Raw genomic sequence first — 25,556 nt, 5'->3', positions numbered from 1 at the left:
ACGTTTATCGAGATCGTCAGATCATTTGTAAGGCTTCAATAAATTGTACCGTTTGGATTGACCACTGGTTGATGTTGCGGCGTGCCTTTGCCAGCCTTGTTCATGGAATAGACGTGCATCCAGCCTTGCCAAGGAAGAGATGCACCGAGCCAAGTGAAATTTGCAGACTCTCCTTCGACTGTAAGACCGTCGCGACCAATGTACTGAAGACTTATCATCGTCGATACAAACCATCTGACAAACTATTCACAATGAAAGAGAAATAGCTATGGGCACACAATGAGCGGCACGTGTGATACGCTAGGGTATAGCATTAATTACATGAGTTATTTGCAAGAACAACACATAACCACGTTATACCTGCCTCGCTATGTAGAATGTGCTTGTTGTTTTTAACGAAGTCCGGATACACGTTGGTCGGTACGTAGACCACCGGATTATTCTTAAAAAAAAGTACATACAATTAGAGTTCATTCCTCAAAAACAGATAATATAATTCTGAATAACTGCGTTTGGGAACTTTGATTCAGAAAAACTATAATGTTGGACTTTACAGTTTCAGATTTCATCCAAATAAAATATATTCATTCTACGGAAATCACATAAATCTTCTGACAATTCGATCAGATCTGGAATAGGTAGAATTCTTACCGATAAATTGTCAATCGCAGATCCTCTCCTCCATTCTGAAATCTCCTGTAAAGACAACGGCATCAAGTTTGGTTCAGGGTCCGAGAAATGCCCATCGGTACCATCTGAGATGGTAGGAATTCAGTGAAAGACCATAACGGAAAAAAAGTTTCTTTACTGTCATATAGGCAGTAACTTTCCTTGGCTTCGTTCGTTGTTTCGCATAGCGAATTTTGATTACGTCGAACGGTTATGTTTTTGACAATGCGATGATAATTCACGCTTACTTTTCGGAACATCCCACTTTTCCGCGTTCAATTCCGCATCGCTCCATTCAGACCAAGGAATTGTAGGTTCTCTCTCAGTTTGATCATTCCTAGTTACGGTATCACTCCGCACTTTTTTCGAACTCTTTGACATTTTCAATTATAAAATTTTTCGACATTAACCTTGAAGGTTTGATCTATCGATAAATGTAGAATAAGCTCACAGGACAAATCAAACGTAGACGGCAACGACTGTGCAATTAATTTACGGTTAATCAGCACAGTTCACGCACATACATAATTACGGTACACGTATATTACACATCGCATACTGTATGACATTCTAAGCAGGTAATGCATTGCTACTATGTCACGTTTCAAATTTTACGAAGTACCCCAAATTTGTAGGTCATGTCGTGGGCGTAGACTTTTCCTGGATATAGGATGCACGATGGAAACGCCGGAGTGTTAACAGCGTTCGGATAATTCTGAGGTGAAAGCATAAGGCCTCCGTGCCTGCGATACAGGATCCCATCTTTACCCGGTGTTTCTTTCTCCCGCTTCACTACCTTCTGATTGTACCATTTCACGTAAGTCACGTTATACTCGTTAGATCACGGATCGTGCGTGATATTAAAATTTGTTAAAATCTCACCTCAGGCAAACTTTCGTTGCTATTCGTTCGGTCTCCGCATTCACCCCAACAACAGTCTTTAATATCCGACAAATGGGATTGTCCGGGTTCCGGAAAATCGTTGCCAGTATAAATGTGTAATCCGGGTTGATTCGAATAGACTTCCATGAATCTCCCCGAGCCAGGATGCAATAATCTAGTGATAATATCAGATATGATATTCGTGTGGACGTTGATCAATATCATTTCTAAAACCCTTTTTATTTGCCAAGTTTTTGGCTAATGATCATCGATACTCTTTGGGTACACTGTAAATTTGTTTGTGCTATTATGCATTACAATTTTACTGTTTTATGTCTAAATAGTTCATCTCTGAAGAAACTGCAAAACCAGTTCAATTTTGCAAGAAAGCTTAAAGGTGCGAACAAAATAATATTCGAAATGAAAGTATGTTCGAAAACTTCCGATCAATAAATATAAGGAAAACTGAGTAAGTATCCATGAAGGCGCGTTTTCTGATCATATCTGTTAAGTTTTTTTTCTTACAGAGTCTCGATTCCCAGACTTTTACGAAAACTCCCTAAGTAAATCGAAGTGTCGTGTACCATCCATTTTAATGGCGGAAAGAGAAGTGGCTTCGTATACCTAGCGTGAAATCGGTAGCACCAACAGCTCGGAGCGTTGACGCAGAGGTTGTGATCGTAACCACCCCCGGGTACCTGGCGGAGTCTTTGCTTGGTGAGCTGGGTTGGAAACCGTAGATCGTAGATCGTCGAATCCACCGATCGAATGGCACCGGTTGGTATTTTGTCCCTGACATCCATGAACGTCCATCTCCCGGCGTTCACGGTCACGACATGGTTCCTCAGCTCACTCGCTCCGGTGCCCTGCATGGGGTTCGAATGCGGTGAGGTTGTCACGCGTATTACTGGTACACGCCTCACGGTTCTGTACGGGCACTTTGTAAACTCACGTGACCAGCAAGATTGAAGAGGCAGCGGGTGGTGATGTTCACTGGTGTCGGCTCCGTCGAACTCGCCCGGATATTTACGTGGAGCTGATTCTCATCCGTCCAGGCGAACTTTACCTGCGTAAGCATTTTGCCTCGCCAGCCTTCGACGTTCGCGTAGCTCAGATTGCTCATTACCTAAAGAGTTCCGAAATATCGGTTTAATTCTTTCAGTCACATTTCATCTGGTCAAACGTTACACCACGTTGTATGCGCTGTTGTGAATTCAATATACTGGGGTACGCCACTTGGCAACAGAAGCTGCACCATTAAAAGACAGTCGCATTTCACTATAAAGTCTCGCTTTATTGTCTTTTATTATGATGTATCGATTGACGTATCATAAAATGAAAGTAAAAACTTACACGGCTTAAAATGCGGATGATTTGCGTGTGACAAAATAAAAGTAAGCGCTTATGCGGAATTTTCTACGACTTGATCTTCGTACGTTCAATCGAATAAAATGTGGTTTACTAAGGTACCAGTTTCTCGGACCTACATTGAATTATTGGATGCCAATGCGGGGAGAGGATTTTGAAAGTAACATGTCGCCTGTGGACTGGCAACCCGGCTTTCATAAGAATTGCAGGTTGGGTTGCCTGTCTGTAGGCGACTTTTAAGATTCGTAGTTAACTTCACGAAAATTCCTAATCACTGATCGAATACTTTTTTTCTGTAACCAATATCTCCGACATACTCTCAGGTATCATGATGTCTGATTTTTTTTTGGATTTTTCAGAGAATGTTAAAGCAACTTTGTCAAGTTTTGGAAGAGTGATTAAGAACCGAAGGAGCATGCAATAATTCGAATGCAATAATTTTAGGTATATTCAAACCTTATTCAATAATATCAATATCACTAACCACCTGTTTGCCAACTATGCAAGACTCCCAATTGACATCGTCGAAAGCACGAACGTCTCCCTTGGTGTAATTGTCGATCGACCGATATCCACAAGCGTTGGTATTGACGACATTAATATCCGATGATACATGATTGGTCAGACACCCGATGATATTGCCAAAGTACCTGTTCTTCAAGTATCCTGTTGTTATCGTTAATCAGCAATCACTCGCCATAATCGTATCGACAAAAGTATAGTATTTCAATTCAGTCACCCTAGCAAATTGTGATCTATTGTAATTAATTAGTTATTTGTGACATTTTAGTCCGTATCGATGATTTTTCGCGATAAACTAGTATAACCGCTCTTTTATAATACATATAGTGTTGGGACCTGAGAAAATACGCGAGAACAACGTAGGAAGAAGCGCTGAAATTCAGATCGATGCCTCGTCGTTTGACTGCTGCAACTTAAAATTTTTTTTTTTAAAGAAAATGTAAACACTTGAAGCAATTTGAGTTTGATGTCTTTATTATTTACAGTTTCAAGAGTGTATTAGAATTCTTTCATTGGAATTAATAACAAAATGGCAGCATGGCGCACAAAGTAGCGAAAGACTTCGAACTCGAGGGCTTTTGCGATGGCGCATATCGTGACATCACTGCCCAAGCTTGTATAACAGATAGAAAAACTTTTTGAGTTGAAAACACCTTTTCGGATTCGAGCTCGTAGCTCAAATGTAACGATTATGTGTTAATTACGTCCCAGCCGTAATGAACGTAACATCCCTCACGGAAAAATACCCTCAATTTTGGTGTAAATTCGTACCCTCAACTCATAGATAATGCTAAATCCCCGTAAGAAAAAAGTTGAGGGTACGAGTTTACACCCAAGTCGAGGATTTTTTCCGTGAGGAATAGGAATAAAAAAAATTCATTTTTTGACCGAAGATTGTTTAAAAAATGTCTATAAAAAAATTTCGTGATTGCTATTCAAAAATGTAGCCACGAGCTCGAATCGATAAACAAGTTTTAAAGATTGTGTCAACCTTTCAAAACGATTGGAAAAAAATTGACCGAGGAGTTTGCGCCACCGGATTAAAAACGTGGTCGTTCGCTACTGTAATGTGCCAGGCCACCAGTTTTTTAAAAATTTCAATTAAAAAAATTTCCAATGTTCTTGAAACTATAAATCATGGAGCCCTCAAACGCAAATTGCTCTAAGTGTTTTCATTTTTCTTAAAAGAACCTCTTAAAAATAGGTATGATTTTCGACCGTCCAGGCTGCCCCCCCCCAATAAACCGATGTGCTGAAACATTGATTAGAATCGGTGAAACTGGGAAGAACGATCATGAGTATCAAAGAATCGATGGCTAAGCGAATACGAGATTTCTCCTGACTCCGGCCGTAACTTTTCAGCGACTCATAGCAACTGATTTGGACTGAGCGCAATTATTTTTTCTCAAAAATAAAAAAAACATCGATGTAGCGTCTGAATGCATTGATTCTAACATATTACAAAATCTGCGAAATTCTACGGAAAACGAAGTAGTTAGCCTTCTTTTTTCTGCCGCAAACGGATCAAAAATACGACGGAATTTTTCCGTTGATTGGTTACATTATTTGACTCGCTGATGATAGCGGCCTTGGATAGCGCGCAATCGATTTCTCCTACAAAAATACGTCAATTTACAATCCAAATAAATTGAGTCTAGCATTTTTCAAAATGAAAAATTTTTTTAAAACGACCTCCTAAAATAATGACTTCAGAATTTCAAATTCAAAAATTTATTTAATTTTAGGGTGAATATTATAGGAAAATTTAGCATAACTTGGAGCATTTCACAGAAAATGAGAACTCCGCAGGGTTTTCAGAAAAATCTAGATACGTTCACAAATACAGTGACGACGGGGAATGTACCTTCTATGGTATCGTACCCAAGGACGACGTCCCCAAATATTCCTTTATCATTTGGCACTTTTACGGACTGTAGGGCCGCACCCCAGGTAATCAATCGAACCGAAGAATTCCCCTTGTTTGTCATGGTATACCTAAAAATCGCATTACACCGGTATATATTATATATAGGTTGGATTGATAACCGAACGAATGTGATCGAATGTTCTCAGATTTCGATCGACCTACCGTCGGACAATTTCGTAACAGTCACGATTTACCGCGCCGTTATCAGAACTCCGCACAAAACCGAAGCCATCCTCCTTTATGAATGTATTTTCAGTGGACATTTCACTGATGTATTTTATTAGTATTGTAAATGTATTATTACATTGGATTTTAAGTGTGTTTCAGAAACTTGTTAATTTAAACGAATATTATAACATCGAAACGACTTTCTTTTACATTATTTCATGCTGTGACATTCCCTCATGCAATAACGAGAATTTTGAAATCACAGAGTTATGCATGTCGCCAAAACGTCATTTCTTTACTGTGGCGATAGCGAGATTCCGAATGAGTCGAATGCGATTTCGATTAACACTTGTTTTTGTTAGGACCATGTCACGAGAACATACCACATACCTTTTGAAAAATGTAGTTTCTATTTTATTTTGCGTTTGCGTCCATATACTACAATAGAATGTGTCATAGGTGTGATAAATATTGTTTTTGGAAGGAAAACTACGTTCCTGCAAAGTAGCAGAATTGGTTCCGATCGTTTCAATCAGATCTCTGAAGTAATACAAACATTTGTCAAACGACCAAATAACGACATTCATAATACTAAAGGTCATAATTCAATTCAACTCTCATGCAAGATTGTTGACACAAAATTGATATATTTAGGTACCATGGATGGGAAAAAGTCATGTAACAGCAGTGTGGCAACTTACACGCTCAGGTATAATTTTATACAATCATGTATAGAATTATGTCTATTCTTAAATTATGTTGAGTAAAAACTTCTTCAGTTATGGAAAATTCCTCATTACACTCTGTGCGGAGCGCTTTCGGAATATTCCTCGTCAGTACTCCTTAATAAACCCATCGCGACACTCGCAATTTCAGACCTTTTTTTATTCATCGAAACATCTCTCAACTTCTTAATTATACAAGTATTTCTTACTCTCTTCGCCTTTCGGTATGCCAACACATCACAGTAAAGTATCAACAACGCCTGATCAATCGGGTGTGATTGCCTCAGTTTGAAGAGCAGCAGCAATAGTTGTACTAACGTTATCAACATTCTCAATAGTCCCATTTTTCGCATTTACTTTCTTATCTCTATCAGTCTCATTGCGATAATCATCCTTCTTTCTCGTCTCCGTGCTGCTCTTCTTTCTTCTATCTCTCTCTCCTTCTTTCTTCTTCTTTCCCCCGCCATCCTTCGGCTGACTATCAATGTCCTTAGACCAAGAACAGCTCCTGCGGTTCGGTGTTCTTGGAAGCGACCACGAACTGCTGCGAGATTTATGTTTGGGCGAAACACTACGAGACTTTGCCCGAGTAATCATAACTCGCGATCCAGATCTCCTTCTGCGTTTTCGTCTGCTGGAATTTGTTCTAGAGTTACTTCTCGACCTGTTCAATTTCCGCGACCGTGATCTCGACCTTGACCTTGACCTCGACCTAGTCCGTGAATTTGACCTTGAGCGTCGCGAGCCTGACCTTGCCCTCGCCCCGCCTCTTCGCCTCGAACGAGATCTACTTTTACTCCTGGTTCTGCTCCTGGCTCGTCCCCTGCTCCTGCTCCTAGTTCTACTTTTACTTCTGCTTCTACTTCTCGTCCGACTTCTGCTCCTGCTCCTGCTCCTGTTTCTACTTCGACTACGACTCCGCCTCCTGCTCCTTGACCGCGATCTGGAGTAGGATCTAGTCCTGGATCTCCTACGACTCTGTGATCTCGACCTGGAGTCGCGTTCCCAATCGCTCTCTAAATCCAAATCGTGGTAGTCCTGCCCTGTCAGCTTCGCAAAGTATTTGTAGTACTGATCGTTGTAGACGTGAGGGTTGAACGGACGCGGCTGACGGAAATGGCCGCGCCACGGGGTGAAACCCCTGCCTCTTCCACGCAGAAAACGTCCTCTAGGTGGTCCTCTCGGTATTCCCCGCATCATTGGCGAGAAAAATAACGGTGATGTGGCCCCGTTCCAGTACCAGGCTGGATCGAAGCTTGGGTACATCACTGGATACGTACCTGCAGTATCAACTGAAAGCGGGCCTGCATACATTAAAAGAGCACGGTTTGATCACATTTGGAAATATATGTTATATTTCCGAATCATGACAGAATTAGGTTTTGAAAATTTCCTGAACTTCTTTCTTCGACATATCGAATTTAACTACAATTTTTCAATATTTTTAAAAATATTGGAATTGAACAGTTTATCAATAAAACTTAGAAGATCGCAAGGATTAGTAAATAACAAGTTTAGGTATTAAGCATGTATATTTTTGTTGATCTAATGATTACTATTGATGAGTACCGATAATAGTTGAGAAATTTAGAGATCGTATTGTGCTCCGTATTGTCCAATATTTCCAATAACAACTGCAAGTATGTACTTAAACTTCCCTAACATTTTTATATTTTTCAGGTTTTTCTGAAAAGTGGCTACCCTGTCTTAACAAAAAAATTGTAATAAAATATTTCACGTAAGTTTGACCAATACCTGAGGAGGATGATGGAAGGGCGATGCCGCTAGTAAGCACGCTCTTCACCTTCGTTGCTCCGTCATCCGAGTAATCCGAATCTTCGTCCGTCGCAGATTTTTTGTCCTTCTTTTGTTTTTTCTGCAAATGTTAAGGTTAATACTAGGTTCAGAAATGTCGAGAAATTTTTGTTTACCTATTTCGCATGAATAATGAGAAAATTGTTTCTAATGCAAACCTTTTTCTTTTTGTCCTTCTTAATCTTTTTCTTTTTAGATTTCTTATTCTTTTGATCTTTTTTTTTATCCTCATCACATTCCGAGTTTTCTGACGTTTTTTGCTGGCCCAACTTTTCTGATTTTTTGACATCCTTTTTAGACTCTGTATCAGTTTTCTTGATCTCAATTTCCTTCTGCTCAACTCTCACCTAATAATATCAAATACTATAATTACATTTAAATTGACATTGCTGAGTGCAATTTGGAACATGCCTCAAAATTGTCATACAATAAAAACAACAGTACCATTACCTTAAGTCTATCAAACAATTCGTCAAGCAATCGTATGCTCTCCAACTGCCTCTGAGCCTTTATCAGTTTCCGTTCCTCTCTGGCAATTTTCATGGATACCTTGTCCTCTTCTTGTTTTCGAATAATGGTCAAAGCTTTTCGCTTACGCTTTTCTTCTCTTTTCTGACGTCTAAGCTGCTTCGCGTTACTGTTCGCTTCTTCTTGCTTTCTATATCGCGCATGAAAAATAACGTGGATTCTTAGTATATGTTCATTTCAGAATTGATAATCTAGCCATGGTTGCTACTCACCTCTGTTCTGCTTTGCGTGATTCAATCGCTTCTTGCTTCTTACGCAGTTTTTCCGCAGCCATGCTGTCCTGTGCAGTCAGTCGCTTTCTTTCAAACTCCCGATGTGCTACGCTTGAGTCGTTCATGTGTTTTGTTTTGTCAAAATCAGCCTGGACAAAATTTTATTGAATAAACAAGCCAAGAACGTGATGTTGCTGTATCCTATCTCACCTTTGCAACGATGTTTCAACAACCCTAATTATGTTAGCTCTGTCCCAAGTAATGCAGTTCTTGATGAATATTCGAATGCAAGATCTATCATCAGTTTCAATTTAGAATTATTCCCAAAACTATATTCTTACTTACTAACGATCTGAAATTCCCTGCTAACTAAAATACCGCCTTTGAAACGAATGAAGGAATAAACAAACCAATAAGCTTGGCATGTACCTTAATTGTTGCCGTAAGGTACTTGAGTGGCTCCTTCTTCAACAGTTTCATCCCTCGGAGGGCGTCCATAGCATTGACAAAGTCCATATACTCAACGTACTGAATATAAGCATCAAAGAAAAGCCCATCGCCGAAACTAAATTTTTGTATATTTGTGCCAAGCCTCATTCTTGATCTATATGGATCTGCAGCTGGAACATCGACCCTCCGAAGGGGTCCCCATTTGCGGAATATTTTGGAGACCAGTGACTCGCTGGGGATTTCAGCCCCCTCCTCACAGAACCACTTGACTGGCAAGCCAGTAATATGAATGGTGTCAGGTCTTTCGCCCGGTTTTAATTCGTTCATGTGTTTGGCATCCCTGAAGTAAGAGTCCCACGAATGCCGGGTCGGAAACTCGTCCTTGGCCTCTGCAGCCCGGACTTTGAGGATATTTGGGAATCCGGCTAGGTTTAAACGCTGGGAATCTAGCCTGGCGAGAACCTGCTGAAGTCTGCATTTGTCTTCCAGATCGCCCTCCAGTCTCACGAATTCCAATGTACTTTTCGTTACTTTCAGTGATGAGAATTGGTCGGGACGAACCAGGACACGTATCTTCTCCATTACCTCCCATGTTGATATTGTTTTGCCTGTTTATATTTCATACCAATGCGCTGTAAGACCTGCCGATTCTAGAGAGATTATTTGTATGAGGCTAGAAATTTATCTCTTCTACGGACAAAATTAGATGAGCTGAAAAGCTTTAACCATTTTAGCGCATCAAGTTATCACTACAGAATAAACAGCAACACTGTCCAACATTAATTGATCGTTTTTCAGCATCACACAACCAGGTCAACTGTCAGATTTAGGTATTTCAATGCTGAGTACTTCTCTTCCGTTAACAGATACTTTGAATCATGTTACATTTTTTGAAAAGATTGAATTCGGATGAGACAAAAAATATTACACCTGAAATGTCAACCGATTAAATTTGATGAAAAGCCCTAATAATAGTCATGGAATTGAATCATAACCAATGCGGGAATTTTGTATCCAGCATAGAAACATCTGTACAAGAAAGTTGGAGCAATATTGCAATGTAGAATTCAGTTATAGGATGTTGTATATGTATCCAAGTATCGTTTTTCTTCTCACTTTGCAATGTAACACCATCATTTCACTCTCTAGGTAAAGAAATACCAATACCGCCAATACATGTATGAAATATCATGCGATTCAACAGAATTGAGACAAAAAAAAATGGATCGAATAATATTCAACGTTGTTGTATTTGATAACTGTAAAAGATCCCCGACTATTATCGACATCAGCGTTACGCGGCAGCTCGGTTGATATTTTACCTGGTATCTTCAGTTGAGGTAGATTAACAGATACATTAATTTTGGCAATTGGTTTCAAATACAGGCCTCGCGGCGCATATAACGGAACGACGTCGCTCAGGTCCCTGCAGCTCCGAAACCCGTTGACAACCTCTCCGCTGCGGGTTTCCCTAGCCGTCTTTTCGTCCATCTCTAACCTAGTTTCTAACCTAACAGTGAAAAATCAAGTGGACGATTCGCGGACAATTGATATTCAGGATTGGCGAGAGAGCCAAGTTTTAGACAACGTTAAACCAGAAGTTAAAATTACTAAAACGAAATAATTCATACGATTAAATAATCCTAATGAAACGGGAACTGCCAGCGGAGAGGTTGTTGTTGGGTGTTGGAGTTGCGCGGCATCTCGTATCGTAATCGTTCTACGTTTTTTTCAAGTGCTACTCCAGGTATCAACGTAATATCTTCAGGCTGATGATTAACTGTCCGGATCTTCCTCTGTCGATCAACCGTTTTATTTCTTCTCACAACTATTTGTATAAATATAGTACTTTTTCAACCTGCTTCAACTAGTATGACTAGTATGGACTTGTATTCACCCCACCACTACCCCACGTTACGCAGCCTGTTATTTGCCCAGACTGGCCGTAGATGCTGCAGTCATTAGTCACGGAGTAAGAGGGAAGGAGACCAATCTCAATGCTGCAAAACCTGCGTTGATTTTTAGGTCTCTATAGTAGTACGGTATTCTGCCACTCGCAGTGCTGATGCACAACATGTCAACGACTAACAGAGCGGCGTAGGGAAGGGGGGTTTGTTTAACATCCATTCAAATGTTCGACCGCAAAAGTTTGTGCGCATTTGCACATGGCAAATGATTTTGCCAATATTATTTTTTCTATAAATTAACTGCACACACCACGTATTACAAACGTCAGGCATTAATTAACATGGTTGATTTGAGATCAGTCTTCTTCCCTCTTACTCCCTGATCAACTCCATACAGATCACTGATCTCTATATCACACAGAGATCAGTGATACAAATGCACATTCGTCAAGGACACCTACCGAATCTAGTGGAAAACTGCATCGATATTAAACTTCCGATCTATCGATGTGATCGAAGAACTTATTACTTTTAAAGCACTTATTATACTGATGTGATAGATATTTGAATGGAAACTAAAATTCCAAGACCATTTAGAAATTAACCAAAAATTACTATTGATCTGTTGCCCAGATGTCTGTCCGATTATAGCCTAAAATATAACAATCACAGGTGCTAGAGTTTTGTTGTAATGAATTTATTATTCGGCATTTTAAGACCGGTTCATAGTTATCCGACAATTTGCAAAAGATTCAAAATTTGGAAACGTTTTCTAATCAAAGATGAATGAGATATTTCAAAATAACTAATTGAGAGAAAACCTCGTTAAAATTGCATATCTATAAAGTTAATTCTGGGGACACTTTTAACTCTATATCTACGGGGTTGAAATATTAGATTTGCGAGAAGATTCGTACGAAATTAGTGTTTTGGAATTCAACCCTCATAATTTGAAGGCTTTGCACTAAGAGTTCTTGTAATGAAAATTCGAAATCATACAAAACGAATGCTTAAAATTAACAGAAATACAACATCAGATTTAAAATGCTCGGGATTTTTTATTATACATTTTGTATGATATGACAATACTGATAAAATATGATTAAACTATTAGAAATCACGAAATTAATACACACATACAAATTATTACTATATCTCGTACCTTAAGGTACGTATTTCATAACTAGTTCAATTCAAATGTACATAATGCTCTTATTTATTAGACTTATATAATTACAATATACTGGACAAATTATCGAATTTCGTGAAATGGTGAAAGGAACACCGATATATTGATACTGCCTACTGAGCGGCATTATCAACACCCTTCATTTACAACGTACAGCCGCAAACACAGTTTTAGAAAGAATCATCGTCAGTCCTTTTCTTGAAAAATCAATGACAGTTATCAATAATCGCGTGTACGTGACACTAATACTGTAAACATTAAGTACGCCAGTATTTCGTTACAGTAGATATAATAAAATACACGATATATATATAAATAACGAATCCGATTTCATCGTCCTTTGATGCGCCAATTGGTCGATTTTTAGCGTTAAATGGATACACTAATCCTCAATTAAAGTACGATATATTAGGGTCAAAACTGGCCCCCGATGCCGACTGAGGATTAAGGTTGAAATAAATATGAGTCAAGGAAACCTGGCTTAACTAGTTGCCGGAGGTGCGTTCACAGCTTCCGTTGTCGTACTGACGCTGTCGTTAACTGGCTGTTCCTGTAGTTCTAGCCATGGCAATCGTTTCTGGAGCTCCAGTCTAGGGCATACATCGTGGTTTGTTAACTTCTTTTACCAGTTATTCGTAAGTAACAAATGAAATTAAGGAATGCATTAAATGTGAAACTTATGAACAGAAGTTTTAGAATGAAAAAAATCTTGAGCAGATACCTTGACATGCAACTGTTAGCAAACGAATAAGACAACATTCCTGTACAGATTTTTTTCAATTTCGAAGGTTAAAGTAACTCCAATTTTCATGCAGATGAATAACTTACTAATCAACAGAGATAAACTATCAATTTATAGTTTCTACTTGATGAGAAAATGCCTCTCTGAATACTATCAAATATCTGTTGGTAGAACATTTATCTACGTACAAAGTGAAGCCTAATTAGTTACTCTTATAGGCCAAGCCATATACGTTTGGTGTCCCAAAAAAAAAATTGCGATATGATCTCTTAGAAGTTGCTTTGATATTCAGTGAATTGGATTCAAAACTTGGCGTGCTTTGTTGCTATTATTTTTTTTTTTTTTCTTTCATGTCTTAATAAAATAGTGGTATTATTTGTGATTTGATGAGTTTTTATAGTTACACCTTTTAAATGGATGCCAGATAATTTTATACTCATTGTCAATTTGGCGCATTTTCAAGCAAATCTCGCCTGGTTTAACAATTTTGACTCACCTGTATCTAGGATGGCTTATGGCGTAAACATAGGGGTCAAGACAAGCAACAAATTTGCAGGCACATGCAGGAAGCATTGTTACTCCAGGTGTTAACAATGTTCTGTTGCCGAATGCTCCAATTAACGCAGTTACACCATAAGGTGTCCAGGCAGCGACGAAAAGGAAGCAGATTGTTATTGCAGCCTATGCGACAAAGAATTTTGTTCACATTAATGAGTATCTAGAAACTAATCACAGTTGGACATACCTCCGATTCGAAATCAAATAATGAAATTGTAAATGAACAAAATACATTGATAATATTATATTGTTCAGGGCACCTTTGCGATGCGAACTTCAGCGCTTTGAGCATTGGTATTTGTGTTGCTCCTTAGACTGTCAACATTCATCTTCTTGGCCTGTTCGCGTAACGCTTTTTCGTGATTTACCACATGGCTAACGATTTGACTGTAGTAGTAGATTATGAGAGACATTGGAATTGCATATGAGAACGTGAAAATCGTTGCGACAAAGTAACGTATTTCGTTGGTGTCGGTGAGGTAATCGAAACTACAGCTGGTCAGGAAACCTTCGGGAACAAATCTTCCCCATACGCCCATTAGAGGCATTAATGCCCAGGGTAAAACGTAGAGCCATATCACTGCTATGAAGAGCATCACTTGTCCACGTGACAGTTTTCCATCCAATGGATGAGCTATGGTGCTATTTTTGTAAGAAAAAATATCGTACAGATTAGAAACATACAACAGGCATCTACACAAGATTCAGGCAGTAAAACTATTCAATTCAATTTATTGCGTTACCTATATCTGTCGTAAGCAATTGCAGCATTAGTCATGGATGCTCCAATGCCTGATAAGGAACCAATGAAGCCAAATATTTGGCAGCCTAGATTGCCCAAAGCAAATCCGGTGTTGAACGAATTGTAAATGAAAATAGGAGTCTTCAGCATCATGAAAAAGTCGCACAACGCCAGGTTCACTACAAACATGTTCGATGGGGTCCTCAGTGACTTGGCCCTATAAAAAAATGAGCAAAAACATTTTATCTCTTGACATTAGTTGAGGGGGCAAAATGGTACAATTACTTACGAACAGAAGATCCATATCACCAGGCCATTGCCGAGGAGAGCGACGAAGGTGAACAAGATATAGAGGAGAGCCAGCAGGTAGTGAAGGGAGGGGTTTGGCTCTGGGTAGACCAGCCAGTGCTCAGGTATGTGTATCAGCTCTTCAGGAGGTACGTTCCATCCAAGCAGGCGTGGTGGTCCTGCTGGAAGGATCCGTGCTTCCCAGTGAATGCTGATGTTCGACATGTTAGCCTACTGGCAGCCAGCCCCTCACCTTATCTGCGATAGCTCATGCTGGCACCTTTTATATCATGTATTGAGTGCTCACCCCCATCCGAGTCTTTATCCATACCTGAAACCCTAATCCAGTTAACCCTGGTGGTAAGGCTTCGCCCAGCTGAGCTTAGGATTATCTGCTCTTTATCCCTGGTCAGCAAAAAATTCTCAAAGTCAAATTCACTGTCACTAAACTATGCTAAGGGAACAATTCTTTCTATCTGTTGTCTATTTGTCATCTAATTTTTTTTTCGCGGATGGAGAGTAAATCAAAATCCAATATTTCAACTATTATACTGTTTCATTTAGTATATCCACCAGCTACTCTCAATATAAAACTATTCATACACAGTCTCCACATATGTCAAAGATTTTGAGATGTTTTAATCGTTATGGTCATTAAAAAATGACAGTACAGCAGAAATTGCAATCACTTCTCTTTTCTAACCACTGACAAATGATGCTGAAAACATATGTCAGTTTTCGCAAGGATTGTCTATATTATAAACAGGCAAATAATCAAGACATCAGATTGTGACATCTAACATACTGTAAGATGTATTATCAATTTCTTTCGAACATTCAACAAAGAATTGTCCAATTGGAAGGTCAATTGATTAACATCATATGTATTGCGTCAACGTACTAATTAGGAATAGGTAACTCTAATAATGAGAAAAAAAATTCAAAATTATACTTGCACCCAGAAACTACAATATTTATTCAAGTATCTCTTATAGTCTAAACAAAAAATCTGATATTAAATGTAATACACAGTAGTTTTAGCTATTAATTGTTGATTTCTATTAGTCTATTGCAATACAAAAGTTTCTGCAGTGTAAAATTCTATCTAACAAAAAAATGCAACGTGCTTCACAACCAGCGCAAGCTTGTGCAATAATTAAATAACTATGCAAAATGAAAGTTCTTTACATCGCATAATCCCACACAGAACTTAAAGTGTCCTAAGGATCAGACGTTAAAAATACTGTAATTTTATCCTCTGCCATGCCGTTCTAGAGAATCATTGGTCAATGTATATGCCGGCAAGTATTGCGTGGGATTATTGGGGTCCCTTAACAACGGATTTGGCTTTGTTGTTGCTCTAGCACCGATACTGGTATATCCTTGATCGTACAAGGAGCAATAGGACACGTTGTGCTTAATCAAAAAGTCCCACACTTGTTTGTATGTCCAATCTAAGATAGGATTGACACGTACCATGGATGGCCATCCATTGTCTGTCGGTGAAAAAAAATCTAACTTATCTGCCCCGGGATCACCTCTCCGCATTCCCATTATTCCGGTTTTAAGATTTTTATGACTATCGAGAAACAGCTGTAGGGCTTCCCTTATCGAACCTTTCATCTTGAGTATTTCTAACCCATAAAAATTCACTGCATTGTCGACAAACTCGTCTACCTAAAAATATGTACTCAAAAGTAGGTACTAATACTGGTAAGAAACGGCAGATGATTTCGTAGTTTTATGTCATACCTCAGGAAACGGATCGTCTGATACATAAAGGCATACAGGCGGTGGGGCTCCTCTGAGCTTGACAACAGTAGCTAGGAGATAAAGCACCGCGGTACAATCTTTACCACCATTGAAGTTGACGAATATCGCATCAGGGCTCCTAAAAAAACAAAAAAGTTGATATTTGACATTGACATTATAACACGCTAAACCTGTTAAAGCTACCGTGTTAAATACCACAAAACGAGTAAATAACGTACTCTGTAATCTTATCAAGTTCTACAGAGTTTCATGATTCATAATTTCACAAAGTTATGGGCTTTGATGAATTCCTGTAGATTTTACGAAAATCTTGGTGGAAATGTGAGAAACTTATCCAAAATAGATTAAATCTACACGGATTTGATGCACGCGTGTAATTTTTTCCAAGTAATTAATTCTCCAATAACACATGCACTTTGATTTCAGTATTACACTTGCAGATATATTTACTCGTCATAACAACGCTGTAGAATATCCATTGCAGTTTTAATATGTGGTTGTTGTTTGCTACTCGCTTCAACGGCACGGGCATGACTGAGAGTGAATTGTTTGCTGGAAGAAATCTCTCTGGATATCAGAGCAGACTGGAGATCCATTTTTGCTTCTTGAACTGCAGATTGACCTCCTTCAATTGTTATCCTAGTTATTGTGGTAGATTCTGGCTGTGGATAACTTCCAATGCTAAGCTGGCCCTCCCATCGCTTAGCAAAGTCATCCAAAATATCCACAAATGCCAACTCTTCAAGGTTCACGTCAATAAAATCTGTATGCACAGGTGTTCCCCTCGGTAGTTGAGGAACGATAACATCAACCGCTTGAGAAAAGTACAACGGAGAACCAGGCAAAACATAGACGTTGGCAACTTTTATCACGGGATACGTTTTTCCTGATAAATTTGTCGAGACTGTTGTAAAAACATTGGTATCAAAAGCAACAACTATTATTCAGTTTTATTTCAAGTCATAAGACAAGAATACAAGTCAAGACCAACGAATATGAAATATAGTATACCTGATGAGGGAACGTAAATTATTTCGCATGGACTGGGAACTTTGGCAAGTCGCCTCGCTTCGCTTTTCCCAAGAAATAGTTCGGCATAAATGGTTACTAGTTCTTTGTTTTCTTCCAATTTGAGACCCAGACTTTTGGCAACAGCCGAATAGGTAACATCATCATGAGTAGGTCCAACCCCACCAGCTGTAAAGACTACCGAGAACTTTTTTGACGCAAGGTGTACTTCGTCAGCAATCTCATTTACCTGTGAGAAACGTACTCGTTAGATTGAATTTAAACAAGCATAATGATTGCAGTAAAAATTTCTCTCTAGACAAATTTTTCAAGAAGAGAGTATATTCTTACTATATCAGTTAGTGATGTAATTTAGTTCTTTACAAATGTGGGCATAAAAATGTATTGGGTAGTTTCACTGCAAATATACATTTAGGTCACCAGTTTTTTGTGACTGATGATTTTGATTCACGATCTTTCGGTATTCTGAGTTTTAAACGAATCTAATGGCAATCTTGGAAAGACCATTAAAATAAAAATGACTATGCTGAATAGTAATATTGCTTTGTCTTTATGTACCTAATGTCACGACTGTCACGTATGCTAAAGCATAAAACAACTGATTTAATTACGTACTTGCAGTAAAAAATATCTCCCCGATAAACATGAGTGATACGTGTAATGGAAGTTTGGTTGTGCAATCCAAAACCAAAGTTGAACACTTTGTGAAAGATATGAAGAATGTTCAATTAAATTATAAATTCTTTCGCCTGTGTTGTTCTTTCCGAAGATCTGAATCAGTTTTATACCCTAGTACCGAAACTGCTAATCAAATTTTAACAAATAATTAAAAAGTAATGCATACTACGTCTGGAATGGTGACCACTTTGCGCAATTTGATGCCAATAGCTGCTAGTTTTTTTGCCAAGTAAGATGTGTTTCTGTCTGTTACTTGGCCACGCAAGATTTCATCTCCCACAATAACGATACCAGCTGTGTACTCCTCCATTATTTTATTCAATTTATAAATCAAGATGATGCAAGCTGCTAAGATTAAATCACGTAAGATGTCAGATCTTATAATTATGATCTACATACACGAAACAGTAAGCGACTTAATATGTTAAGTTCTACAAACAAGAATGAAATATCTAATTCGGGAACTTGAGATGGCAATGATTCTTTTTAGGTTACAAGATAAGGTTTGGCTGAACACCGATTTTTAAAATATTCCCATGACAAAAATACTGTGGAGTAATAAAATTAGAGGTAATAATATGTGATTTTTTTTTTTTTTTTGATTCAAAATAATGGAGCCGCTCAGCAATATGGCACCAAAAAGAGTATCAATTAATAGTTTTGGAGCAATTACAAGAATAGTATACTATAGTGTAGAAAATATTGTACAAGCTGTTGATGAGTTACCATTTTTTGCATGAGACGAGATAACAAAAAAAATCAAAATAAGATTATAGGAATTCTATATAACTGTCATTGGATCTTTCAGTTTTGGTAACGAACTAACGGTTTCTTATATTTTGAAATTAAATACTGGTATTTTTTATCCGCTGAAGAAACTGTTTATAATCTAAAATACAGACTTATAGATATTTGAAAATTGGAATGCAACAAGTGTAGAAGTGGAAAAAATTGTTGTTCATTTGATGGTAAAACTAATTTATTTATACAATCATTCATAAATATATGTATCGAAATGCAAAACACTTCAATTAGCCTTCAATTAATTGCCAATTGCCATTTTCCGAGGAAACAATGTATGTTTCACATACTTGATAATCGGTAAGTGATAATTATTATAATCATGTCGGAGATCCACTGCCATTTCATATAAATTTATATTTTTGTATGTAATAACAATTAACAGTAACGTATGTATAAATGTTCTTTACATATTTTTAAATTGAATTAGAATACAAGTGTTCTTTCACATGTTTTTTTATATTTGCATCCCCTCGACTAAGTTGGCCGCTGCTTCTGTTTGAGCTCTTGTCGCCATTCGAGTATTGGCATTTGCATTCTGTTTAGCTTTAGTTTTTTTTGCCGTTTCTTTGACAACCTTTCCCGGTTTTCCCTGCAGGACTTCTTTGCGTAGCTCCACCAACTGTTTGTCCACCTCCGTTGTTTTTCCTCCCTTACCAGATTTCTTCTTGGAATTTACGTTCAACTGTGCAGAGAGATTCGGTTCATTTCAAGTTTGATTATCCAAAACGACTTTTGCATTGTTATCGAAAAGTTTGTCTTAAATTTTGAATCCCCAGCTTTTGGTGTCAATTATTAAAAATAGAAGTTCAATATTATTCGCACTCTGACATTATTGATCCAAAATTTTTGCAAAAACAAATCCCTTAAATTTTTGCTCTGTCTTTCCCAAGATGCATTCGACTTACTTTCTTTAGTTCTGTGGAGACCTTCTGCGCTTTAGCTTTATGCTTGAGGCTACGAGCTCCGGCTACCTTGAACACATTTTTGGTCTTGTGGTGTGCCTTGTTCTTTCCCATCTTTTCCTATAACATTTTCATCAAGAAATAAATCTGTATTATCAATTTTTAACTTTTTAGCCACTGGTTTGTATCCAATCAAAATATCGCTAATCAACATAAAGGACACTCTCATCATTTCCTTGTTGGGGGAAACATTTCGAACATGGTGTATAGTTAGTAAGGACTCTGGGGTCAAGGTATGGCCAAGTTTTTCCTCGACAAGCAGTTTGGCAAGAGCATGAGGGTCTGCATCTTTCCCCAGCTTCACAAAGCAGTAAAGGTGAACAATGGGGGGTTTTCTGCAGACTTTTTCTGCTTCTTCTCTGTTGAACCAATCCGCGAATACATCCAGGAATTCGACAGCCATACCTGGAAGATTCATCGCAATGTGCTCAGAGCCTTCGGTTCCAATGTCCCGTCTCTTTAATATATCGTTCTTAACTTCGACCTTTAGAAACTCCCTCCCATCTTTGTTGAATGCTGTTACGTTACCACGAGTCTTGTTCAACTTGGCATTCTCTATCAGCCACCTATAAGATTCAGGATTTAAATCATTGGCCATAACTCGGTTTCCCTTACACCCAGCTGGAATAGCAAATGGACCAACACCCGCGAAAACGTCGTAAAGCACGTCGTGAGGTTTGATGAATGACACTAGAGCCTGGTGCTCGGTCGCCAAACGAGGATTCCAATAAACCGTGGCAAAATCAAACTTGTACTGAAACCCGTGTTCGGATACGGTGACCATTGTGTCCTTGTCCCCAGCTAATACTTCCATGGCAAAATGTCGATACGTCGTATCAATCGTATTTAATTTGTTGACCACTGTTTTAGTGTTGGATATTTTATCCAGTAATACTTGGCCGATTAGATGCTTTTGCGGTAGTTGACTATCTCGCAAGTTAAGGTGCACAAGGTGGCCAATTTTGCTGTAAGAATTAGGGACCTCTGCTCCCTCTGGAAAAACTGCTTTTAAGACTTGGTCGTAAGGCCAGTTATCATAATTGAGAGAGACACGCTTCTTGAAAAAATCGGTTACATCGTTATCACTGAGCAGCTTTTGGTCTGATTCATCAATGTCTTCAAAATTCTGGACTTTGACTGGATCCAGATAAGCTATTTTGCCTCCATCGTCATCGGCGTCGTCATACTTTTGGATTGGCTTGAATTTTTGCATCTTCAACATGTACTTTTTCAACGCAGGCATTACTCTGGCAAGGTTCGCTTTACCCAGCCGTATCACAGGCAATTCTACTATTGTTGTGAACTTGCTACGATCCAGCTTTGTCATTCCTCTCACCGACGTTGGTGGAACGAGCAACGAAGCCATAACGGTATTGCAAATATGACGTGACAAGCCTCTTCGGTTACAAGTAGCAAGAGCAGCGACCAAATATCCAACCACAGCCATTAACCGGAACCAACACTGCCCAAAAATACCAAATATCTACTACAGTCAACATTCCGAATCTTGACATCGATGTAAATTAATTACAAACTTCATTCGGAAACTCTCTCTGTTCTCTATCAATGGTAAATTTGATCAGAGGTTCATGCAAGTCAAGCTCAAATATTCAGTTTAAAGACTCGAATTTTTTAACAACCAGATATTTGAAGCTACGTTATAAGGTAATCTCAACGACAACCTAGAGGAAACTAATGCAATGCAATAACTTCTGATGTAAACAAAATGTAAAATGGATCAATACCTTTACGAAATTAGTAAACAATACTTTGGCATTCTAGAGCAGTGTGTCTCCTGATTTTAACAAACACAATTTAGGCTCAATTCATTTTATGATTATGTGTAAAACAACAATAATATTTTAGAGATAGTAACAGTTGCTTGTTATTTTTTTCTCATACAGTTTCATTCTCATCTTTTCACATAAGGCTCTCAGATATTAGGCATTGTCGAGGCGAGCTAAATCTTGCGTTTCATGACTGGAAATGAAAGGATAACCCCCCGCGTTCAAACCATAATTAAATTTAACGGATGTATTTAGTCATAGTTACCTCGGTTTTTGTCAATGGACTCGTTTAGTGGCGGTACTGCGATAACTGGACTGATCCACGATCCTGTCCACGTGCACGCGTCCCTAACGATCAATTTCCAGCATTCCTGTTTACATTCCTTTGTTCCTTTGTTTACCTCAAGGTGCACAAAAACGCGCGCTGTATGAAATTTTCGATACAGCTGCGTTGACTGAGGATCTTGACTGCAGTCTGTATTCTTTCGATAAGTCATTCTCCGAATATCGATTTCATTGAAATATTCTTTTTATAGGTATAGTGTTGCAATGTTTTACACAGCCATAATGAGAAACTGTCTTACAACTCAACAAAACAACAGCGTACCGTAAATATAACACGTATTCACCAGCTGAAAGCTGTTTGAAAACATGAATTGCTGACAGAATACCAATAAAATCCCTGGGTTGGTCTGAACCAACCAATCACAGTCATAAGCAAGTTCCGCCGGAATAACGAAACGCGAATGCATTGACGTCAATTTTCCAATAATTTCCCAAATTTCTACGAACATTATTCATTCGATAATAAAGTTGGCAACCGTCCATGACGCGATCATCCCGAATGGATCACCGCGGAAATTGTGGCTTGGAATATCGCTGAACCTGTATTATTACAGTTCATCGTCAGTGAGGAATACAGGTTGCGAAGGATAAACAGACTTTGAGGTTATGTTGTGGTGAAAATTCGTCACGATCCCGTATAACGTTGAATCAATGACTCCAGTCACAGGACATATCGCAGCTAATAACCACAGTTCACGGTGAACGTCGACACCGCTAAGTCCTTTAGTCTCAAATGCTGCCAGGAATCGGGTTATTCGGTACGGGTCATGTGGTTCGTGTCATCGTCCCATTCCTGCGGGAGAAGGGTTTTAAAATCGAGGCAGTATGGGGAAGAACTTTGTCGGAAGCGGCGGAAGTGGCAGACGCTCTGGACATTCCGTTCCACACAAGTCGAATCGACGATGTGCTGCTGCGGAAGGACGTCGACCTGATATTCATAATGTGTTCGCCGAACCTGCACGCCCAAATTGCTGTCAAGGCTCTGGGCATCGGGAAGCATGTCGTCTGTGACAAGCCCGCAGGACTAAGTCAGTACGAGGCGCTCAAGATGGTACGTGCGGCCCAGTACTACCCCTCGTTGATAAGCATCGTCAACCACAGTCTCCGCTTCCTCCCTGCCTTTGTTAGGATGAAGAAATTCTTGGACGAAGGATACCTCAGAGGACCGGTCACCGTAATCGATGTTCGAGTCCAAATGGGCAGCCTGCTGCATGACGGGTACGACTGGCTTTGCAACGACACGATGGGTGGCGGGATTTTGGCCCTCGTTGGGAGCCACGTTATCGACCTGATTTTCCACCTTGTCGGGCAGCGCGCTATCAGGGTTCACGCTGTGGTCAGAACGTTCACAAGGACAACGAAATTCATCAATGGAATCAGGCATATTTCTTCACCCGACTTCTGCAGCTTCCAGCTCGAGCTCAGCGGCGGGGCACTGGTCACAGCCACCCTCAGCAATCACTTGCCTGGACAGTTAAATCAGGAAGTATTGGTCTGCGGGGGTGGCGACCACCTAGTTGTACGCGGTGGGGATTTGTATGGATTTAGAGAGGAGGGAGTGAACAATGGGGGCAAAGAAGAGATCCTCTATCTTGATGTCGACGATATTAAAGAGCAGAGTCCTCCTGTCACCGACTCCATTCCCCTGCCCTATGTCAAAGGGTTGAGAAAGTTGATAGGAGCTCTGCGGGAGGCATTTCAGCCTGTCGAAGACAAAAAGGGCTGGATAAAGGAACCTGTTTCCTCTGCAGCTACTTTTGATGACGGTCTATATGTTCAAGCTGTTATCGATGCTCTTAGGCAAAGCAATAGAAGGAGGGAATGGATTAAGGTCTGCGTTCTAACCGAGGAACCGGATCCTAATCCACTTCTCAGCGCAGCTGTTAGGGCTACGGCGATCTCAATATAATTATTTTTTTTCTCCAACTGCTTAATCAAATTTTCTTATTATTTATAACATATATTCTTCATGAGTAATTCACAACGTTGTATTTTTTTTTATTTTTTATCGATTTTTTAGAGATGGTATTAGCTAGTATTATTGCATAGTTAATGTGTCGTTTTAGTTACTTTATTTTTAACATTAAACAGTATTAACATTTTTCAACTGTAGGAGATGTACGAATCTTATTACTGAAGATAGTTTCAAGGCAGCTCGGGTGAATAAATTATTATTGTGTTGAAGTTAATAATATTACTGTATAACGATGCATGTTAAGGAACTCCGTTATTTCGCAAATTTATAATTTTCACAAATTCAGTAAACTCATAATGAAGCAAGATTTGCTCATATTTTGAAAATTTAGCTTGCTGTGATGTCATTCTTTCATTCTGAAATTGGAAAATAGTGAATCTTTTTCCAATGTTGCGTCACGATAACATTACTAACTACAACCTTGTAATTTATTTTACGTGTACTATAAAGTTAGTGGTTACATTTTATAAATTTCTTTTTTTCTCTTTATTTTACTATTTACTTAGGATAAAAATTATAGTTATAATTCTCACAAAGTACCGTTACATGTTAAGAACAATCGCAAATAGTTTTATCTTGGCTAACAAATTCCCAAGGACACTATTAATGTGCAATTTATAAGACTAACTTTCAGTTTTATTCAATATTTTTGAATATATATGATATAAATTTATAATTAACATTTTGTTGATTATTGATTAGAATCCCATTAAAACTTTATATTATTTTTTTTTACATCATGCGTATGTTAAATTTTCATCGAATTTTTAACGCACGATGATGAAAATACTACGGAATTATTCTTTGTTACAAACCTCGATCAAATATTATTGTATTATTCTATTTCTGTACAAAATACAATTTTCAGTGATCAATATTTCGATTATTTTTCACCTTAAAGTTTTGAAATATTATTGAACAATGATTAATAAAGATATATAGAGCGATTAGAATTTTAGTACTTTCGTTATAATTTCAACAGCAACAAAATTACCAATTTTTCGAAAAATTCAATTAGGTGTAACTCGTCATCAGTTGTTTCGCCACAATCACCTGTTGTTTATGATGCTGTCTGGGGTCGTTGAACTCTGTAGGTTTGCTCCCGCCATATTGAATTAAAGGGATAAGCAACAGGTGCTTTGAAAGATGAAGTGCGTCCACCTAGGCGCAACCCTTCATCGATTCTCCGTCGGTAAGTCAGGTTGCTATGCATAATAATACATCCGACATCCAACAAATTTTGCTGAAAATTTTCAAGATTACATTGAGGATAGGATGATAGCAAATCTCGCAATAACCATAATGATGTAATATAGATTATTACATGACATGAAAGAATGAAAAAGGACTGTATTCTCAAAAATCGTACATCGAAGGTAAAATTTGGATTCTCGCCCGTTTTCGAAACACGAGATGAAGCCGATGTTTTATTATTTTGTGGTGAAAGGCCAAAGTAGAGGGTGAAGAAAGTGTCGGATTGCTGGGGGTCCTTCCGAAATTTGTCAACCGCT

At 38.6% G+C, this 25,556-nt stretch overlaps 5 protein-coding genes across 15 annotated transcripts; 1 reads left to right on the top strand and 4 right to left on the bottom strand.

The window, feature by feature from the left end:
- Nucleotides 1-6,400: 6,400 nt before the first annotated feature.
- Nucleotides 6,401-11,515, bottom strand: LOC107227566 (A-kinase anchor protein 17A). Of its 10 annotated transcripts, none has more exons than XM_046735279.1 (8): nt 10,898-11,515; nt 10,589-10,776; nt 9,246-9,874; nt 8,817-8,965; nt 8,521-8,734; nt 8,235-8,423; nt 8,017-8,137; nt 6,401-7,565 (listed from the first exon to the last, which is right to left on the bottom strand). In XM_046735279.1, the coding sequence occupies exons 2-8, from the start codon at nt 10,755-10,757 to the stop codon at nt 6,526-6,528; spliced, it is 2,511 nt and encodes an 836-aa protein (XP_046591235.1). In that variant the 5' UTR covers nt 10,758-10,776; nt 10,898-11,515; the 3' UTR covers nt 6,401-6,525. The 10 variants fall into 10 exon arrangements, with proteins under 10 accessions (XP_046591235.1, XP_046591239.1, XP_046591238.1 ...); XM_046735283.1 differs by having other exon boundaries at nt 9,246-9,916; nt 10,383-10,692; nt 10,898-11,509; XM_046735282.1 differs by having other exon boundaries at nt 9,246-9,916; nt 10,589-10,692; nt 10,898-11,509.
- A 696-nt stretch (nt 11,516-12,211) lies between these two features.
- Nucleotides 12,212-14,982, bottom strand: LOC107227576 (opsin, ultraviolet-sensitive). The gene is made up of 5 exons (XM_015668770.2): nt 14,694-14,982; nt 14,406-14,621; nt 13,923-14,304; nt 13,601-13,785; nt 12,212-12,952 (listed from the first exon to the last, which is right to left on the bottom strand). The coding sequence occupies exons 1-5, from the start codon at nt 14,915-14,917 to the stop codon at nt 12,844-12,846; spliced, it is 1,116 nt and encodes a 371-aa protein (XP_015524256.1). The 5' UTR covers nt 14,918-14,982; the 3' UTR covers nt 12,212-12,843.
- A 659-nt stretch (nt 14,983-15,641) lies between these two features.
- LOC107227575 (FAD synthase) lies at nt 15,642-22,322 on the bottom strand. Of its 2 annotated transcripts, none has more exons than XM_015668769.2 (6): nt 21,991-22,322; nt 18,339-18,520; nt 17,477-17,723; nt 16,916-17,351; nt 16,445-16,583; nt 15,642-16,369 (listed from the first exon to the last, which is right to left on the bottom strand). In XM_015668769.2, exons 1-6 carry the CDS (start codon nt 22,220-22,222, stop codon nt 15,944-15,946), a joined length of 1,662 nt encoding a protein of 553 aa, XP_015524255.2. In that variant the 5' UTR covers nt 22,223-22,322; the 3' UTR covers nt 15,642-15,943. The 2 variants fall into 2 exon arrangements, with proteins under 2 accessions (XP_015524255.2, XP_015524254.2); XM_015668768.2 differs by having other exon boundaries at nt 16,916-17,369; nt 21,991-22,321.
- On the bottom strand, nt 19,931-21,984 carry LOC107227574 (tRNA (guanine(37)-N1)-methyltransferase). Its single transcript, XM_015668767.2, has 2 exons — nt 21,684-21,984; nt 19,931-21,400 (listed from the first exon to the last, which is right to left on the bottom strand). The coding sequence occupies exon 2, from the start codon at nt 21,383-21,385 to the stop codon at nt 19,931-19,933; it is 1,455 nt and encodes a 484-aa protein (XP_015524253.1). The 5' UTR covers nt 21,386-21,400; nt 21,684-21,984.
- A 113-nt stretch (nt 22,323-22,435) lies between the features above and the next one.
- On the top strand, nt 22,436-24,977 carry LOC107227572 (glucose-fructose oxidoreductase domain-containing protein 2). The gene has a single exon (XM_015668764.2). The coding sequence runs from the start codon at nt 22,804-22,806 to the stop codon at nt 23,977-23,979; it is 1,176 nt and encodes a 391-aa protein (XP_015524250.1). The 5' UTR covers nt 22,436-22,803; the 3' UTR covers nt 23,980-24,977.
- Nucleotides 24,978-25,556: the final 579 nt, after the last annotated feature.

This window comes from Neodiprion lecontei, chromosome 3 (assembly GCF_021901455.1).
Source record: "Neodiprion lecontei isolate iyNeoLeco1 chromosome 3, iyNeoLeco1.1, whole genome shotgun sequence".
NCBI lineage: Eukaryota > Metazoa > Arthropoda > Insecta > Hymenoptera > Diprionidae > Neodiprion > Neodiprion lecontei.
The sequence above is the reverse complement of the archived record's forward strand: the minus strand, read 5'-3'. Positions and strand labels throughout refer to the sequence as shown.

Bases quoted from the DNA above. Each gene is read 5' to 3' on its own strand.
- LOC107227566 (XM_046735279.1), bottom strand. From the start codon at position 10,757: ATGGACGAAAAGACGGCTAGGGAAACCCGCAGCGGAGAGGTTGTCAAC. The intron at 8,735-8,816 runs GTGAGTAGCAAC...TGCGCGATATAG, and splicing joins TCACGCAAAGCAGAACAGAG to AAAGCAAGAAGAAGCGAACA. The intron at 7,566-8,016 runs GTATTGGTCAAA...TAATGTATGCAG, and splicing joins CCTTCCATCATCCTCCTCAG to GCCCGCTTTCAGTTGATACT.
- LOC107227576 (XM_015668770.2), bottom strand. From the start codon at position 14,917: ATGTCGAACATCAGCATTCACTGGGAAGCACGGATCCTTCCAGCAGGA. The intron at 14,622-14,693 runs GTAAGTAATTGT...ATTTTTTTATAG, and splicing joins GTGATATGGATCTTCTGTTC to GGCCAAGTCACTGAGGACCC. The intron at 12,953-13,600 runs GTGAGTCAAAAT...TGTATGCCCTAG, and splicing joins ATAAGCCATCCTAGATACAG to ACTGGAGCTCCAGAAACGAT.
- LOC107227574 (XM_015668767.2), bottom strand. From the start codon at position 21,385: ATGGCTGTGGTTGGATATTTGGTCGCTGCTCTTGCTACTTGTAACCGA.
- LOC107227575 (XM_015668768.2), bottom strand. From the start codon at position 22,222: ATGACTTATCGAAAGAATACAGACTGCAGTCAAGATCCTCAGTCAACG. The intron at 17,370-17,476 runs GTATACTATATT...TTTTTACAACAG, and splicing joins AATTTACGTTCCCTCATCAG to TCTCGACAAATTTATCAGGA. The intron at 16,370-16,444 runs GTATGACATAAA...ACATATTTTTAG, and splicing joins CAGACGATCCGTTTCCTGAG to GTAGACGAGTTTGTCGACAA.
- LOC107227572 (XM_015668764.2), top strand. From the start codon at position 22,804: ATGCTGCCAGGAATCGGGTTATTCGGTACGGGTCATGTGGTTCGTGTC.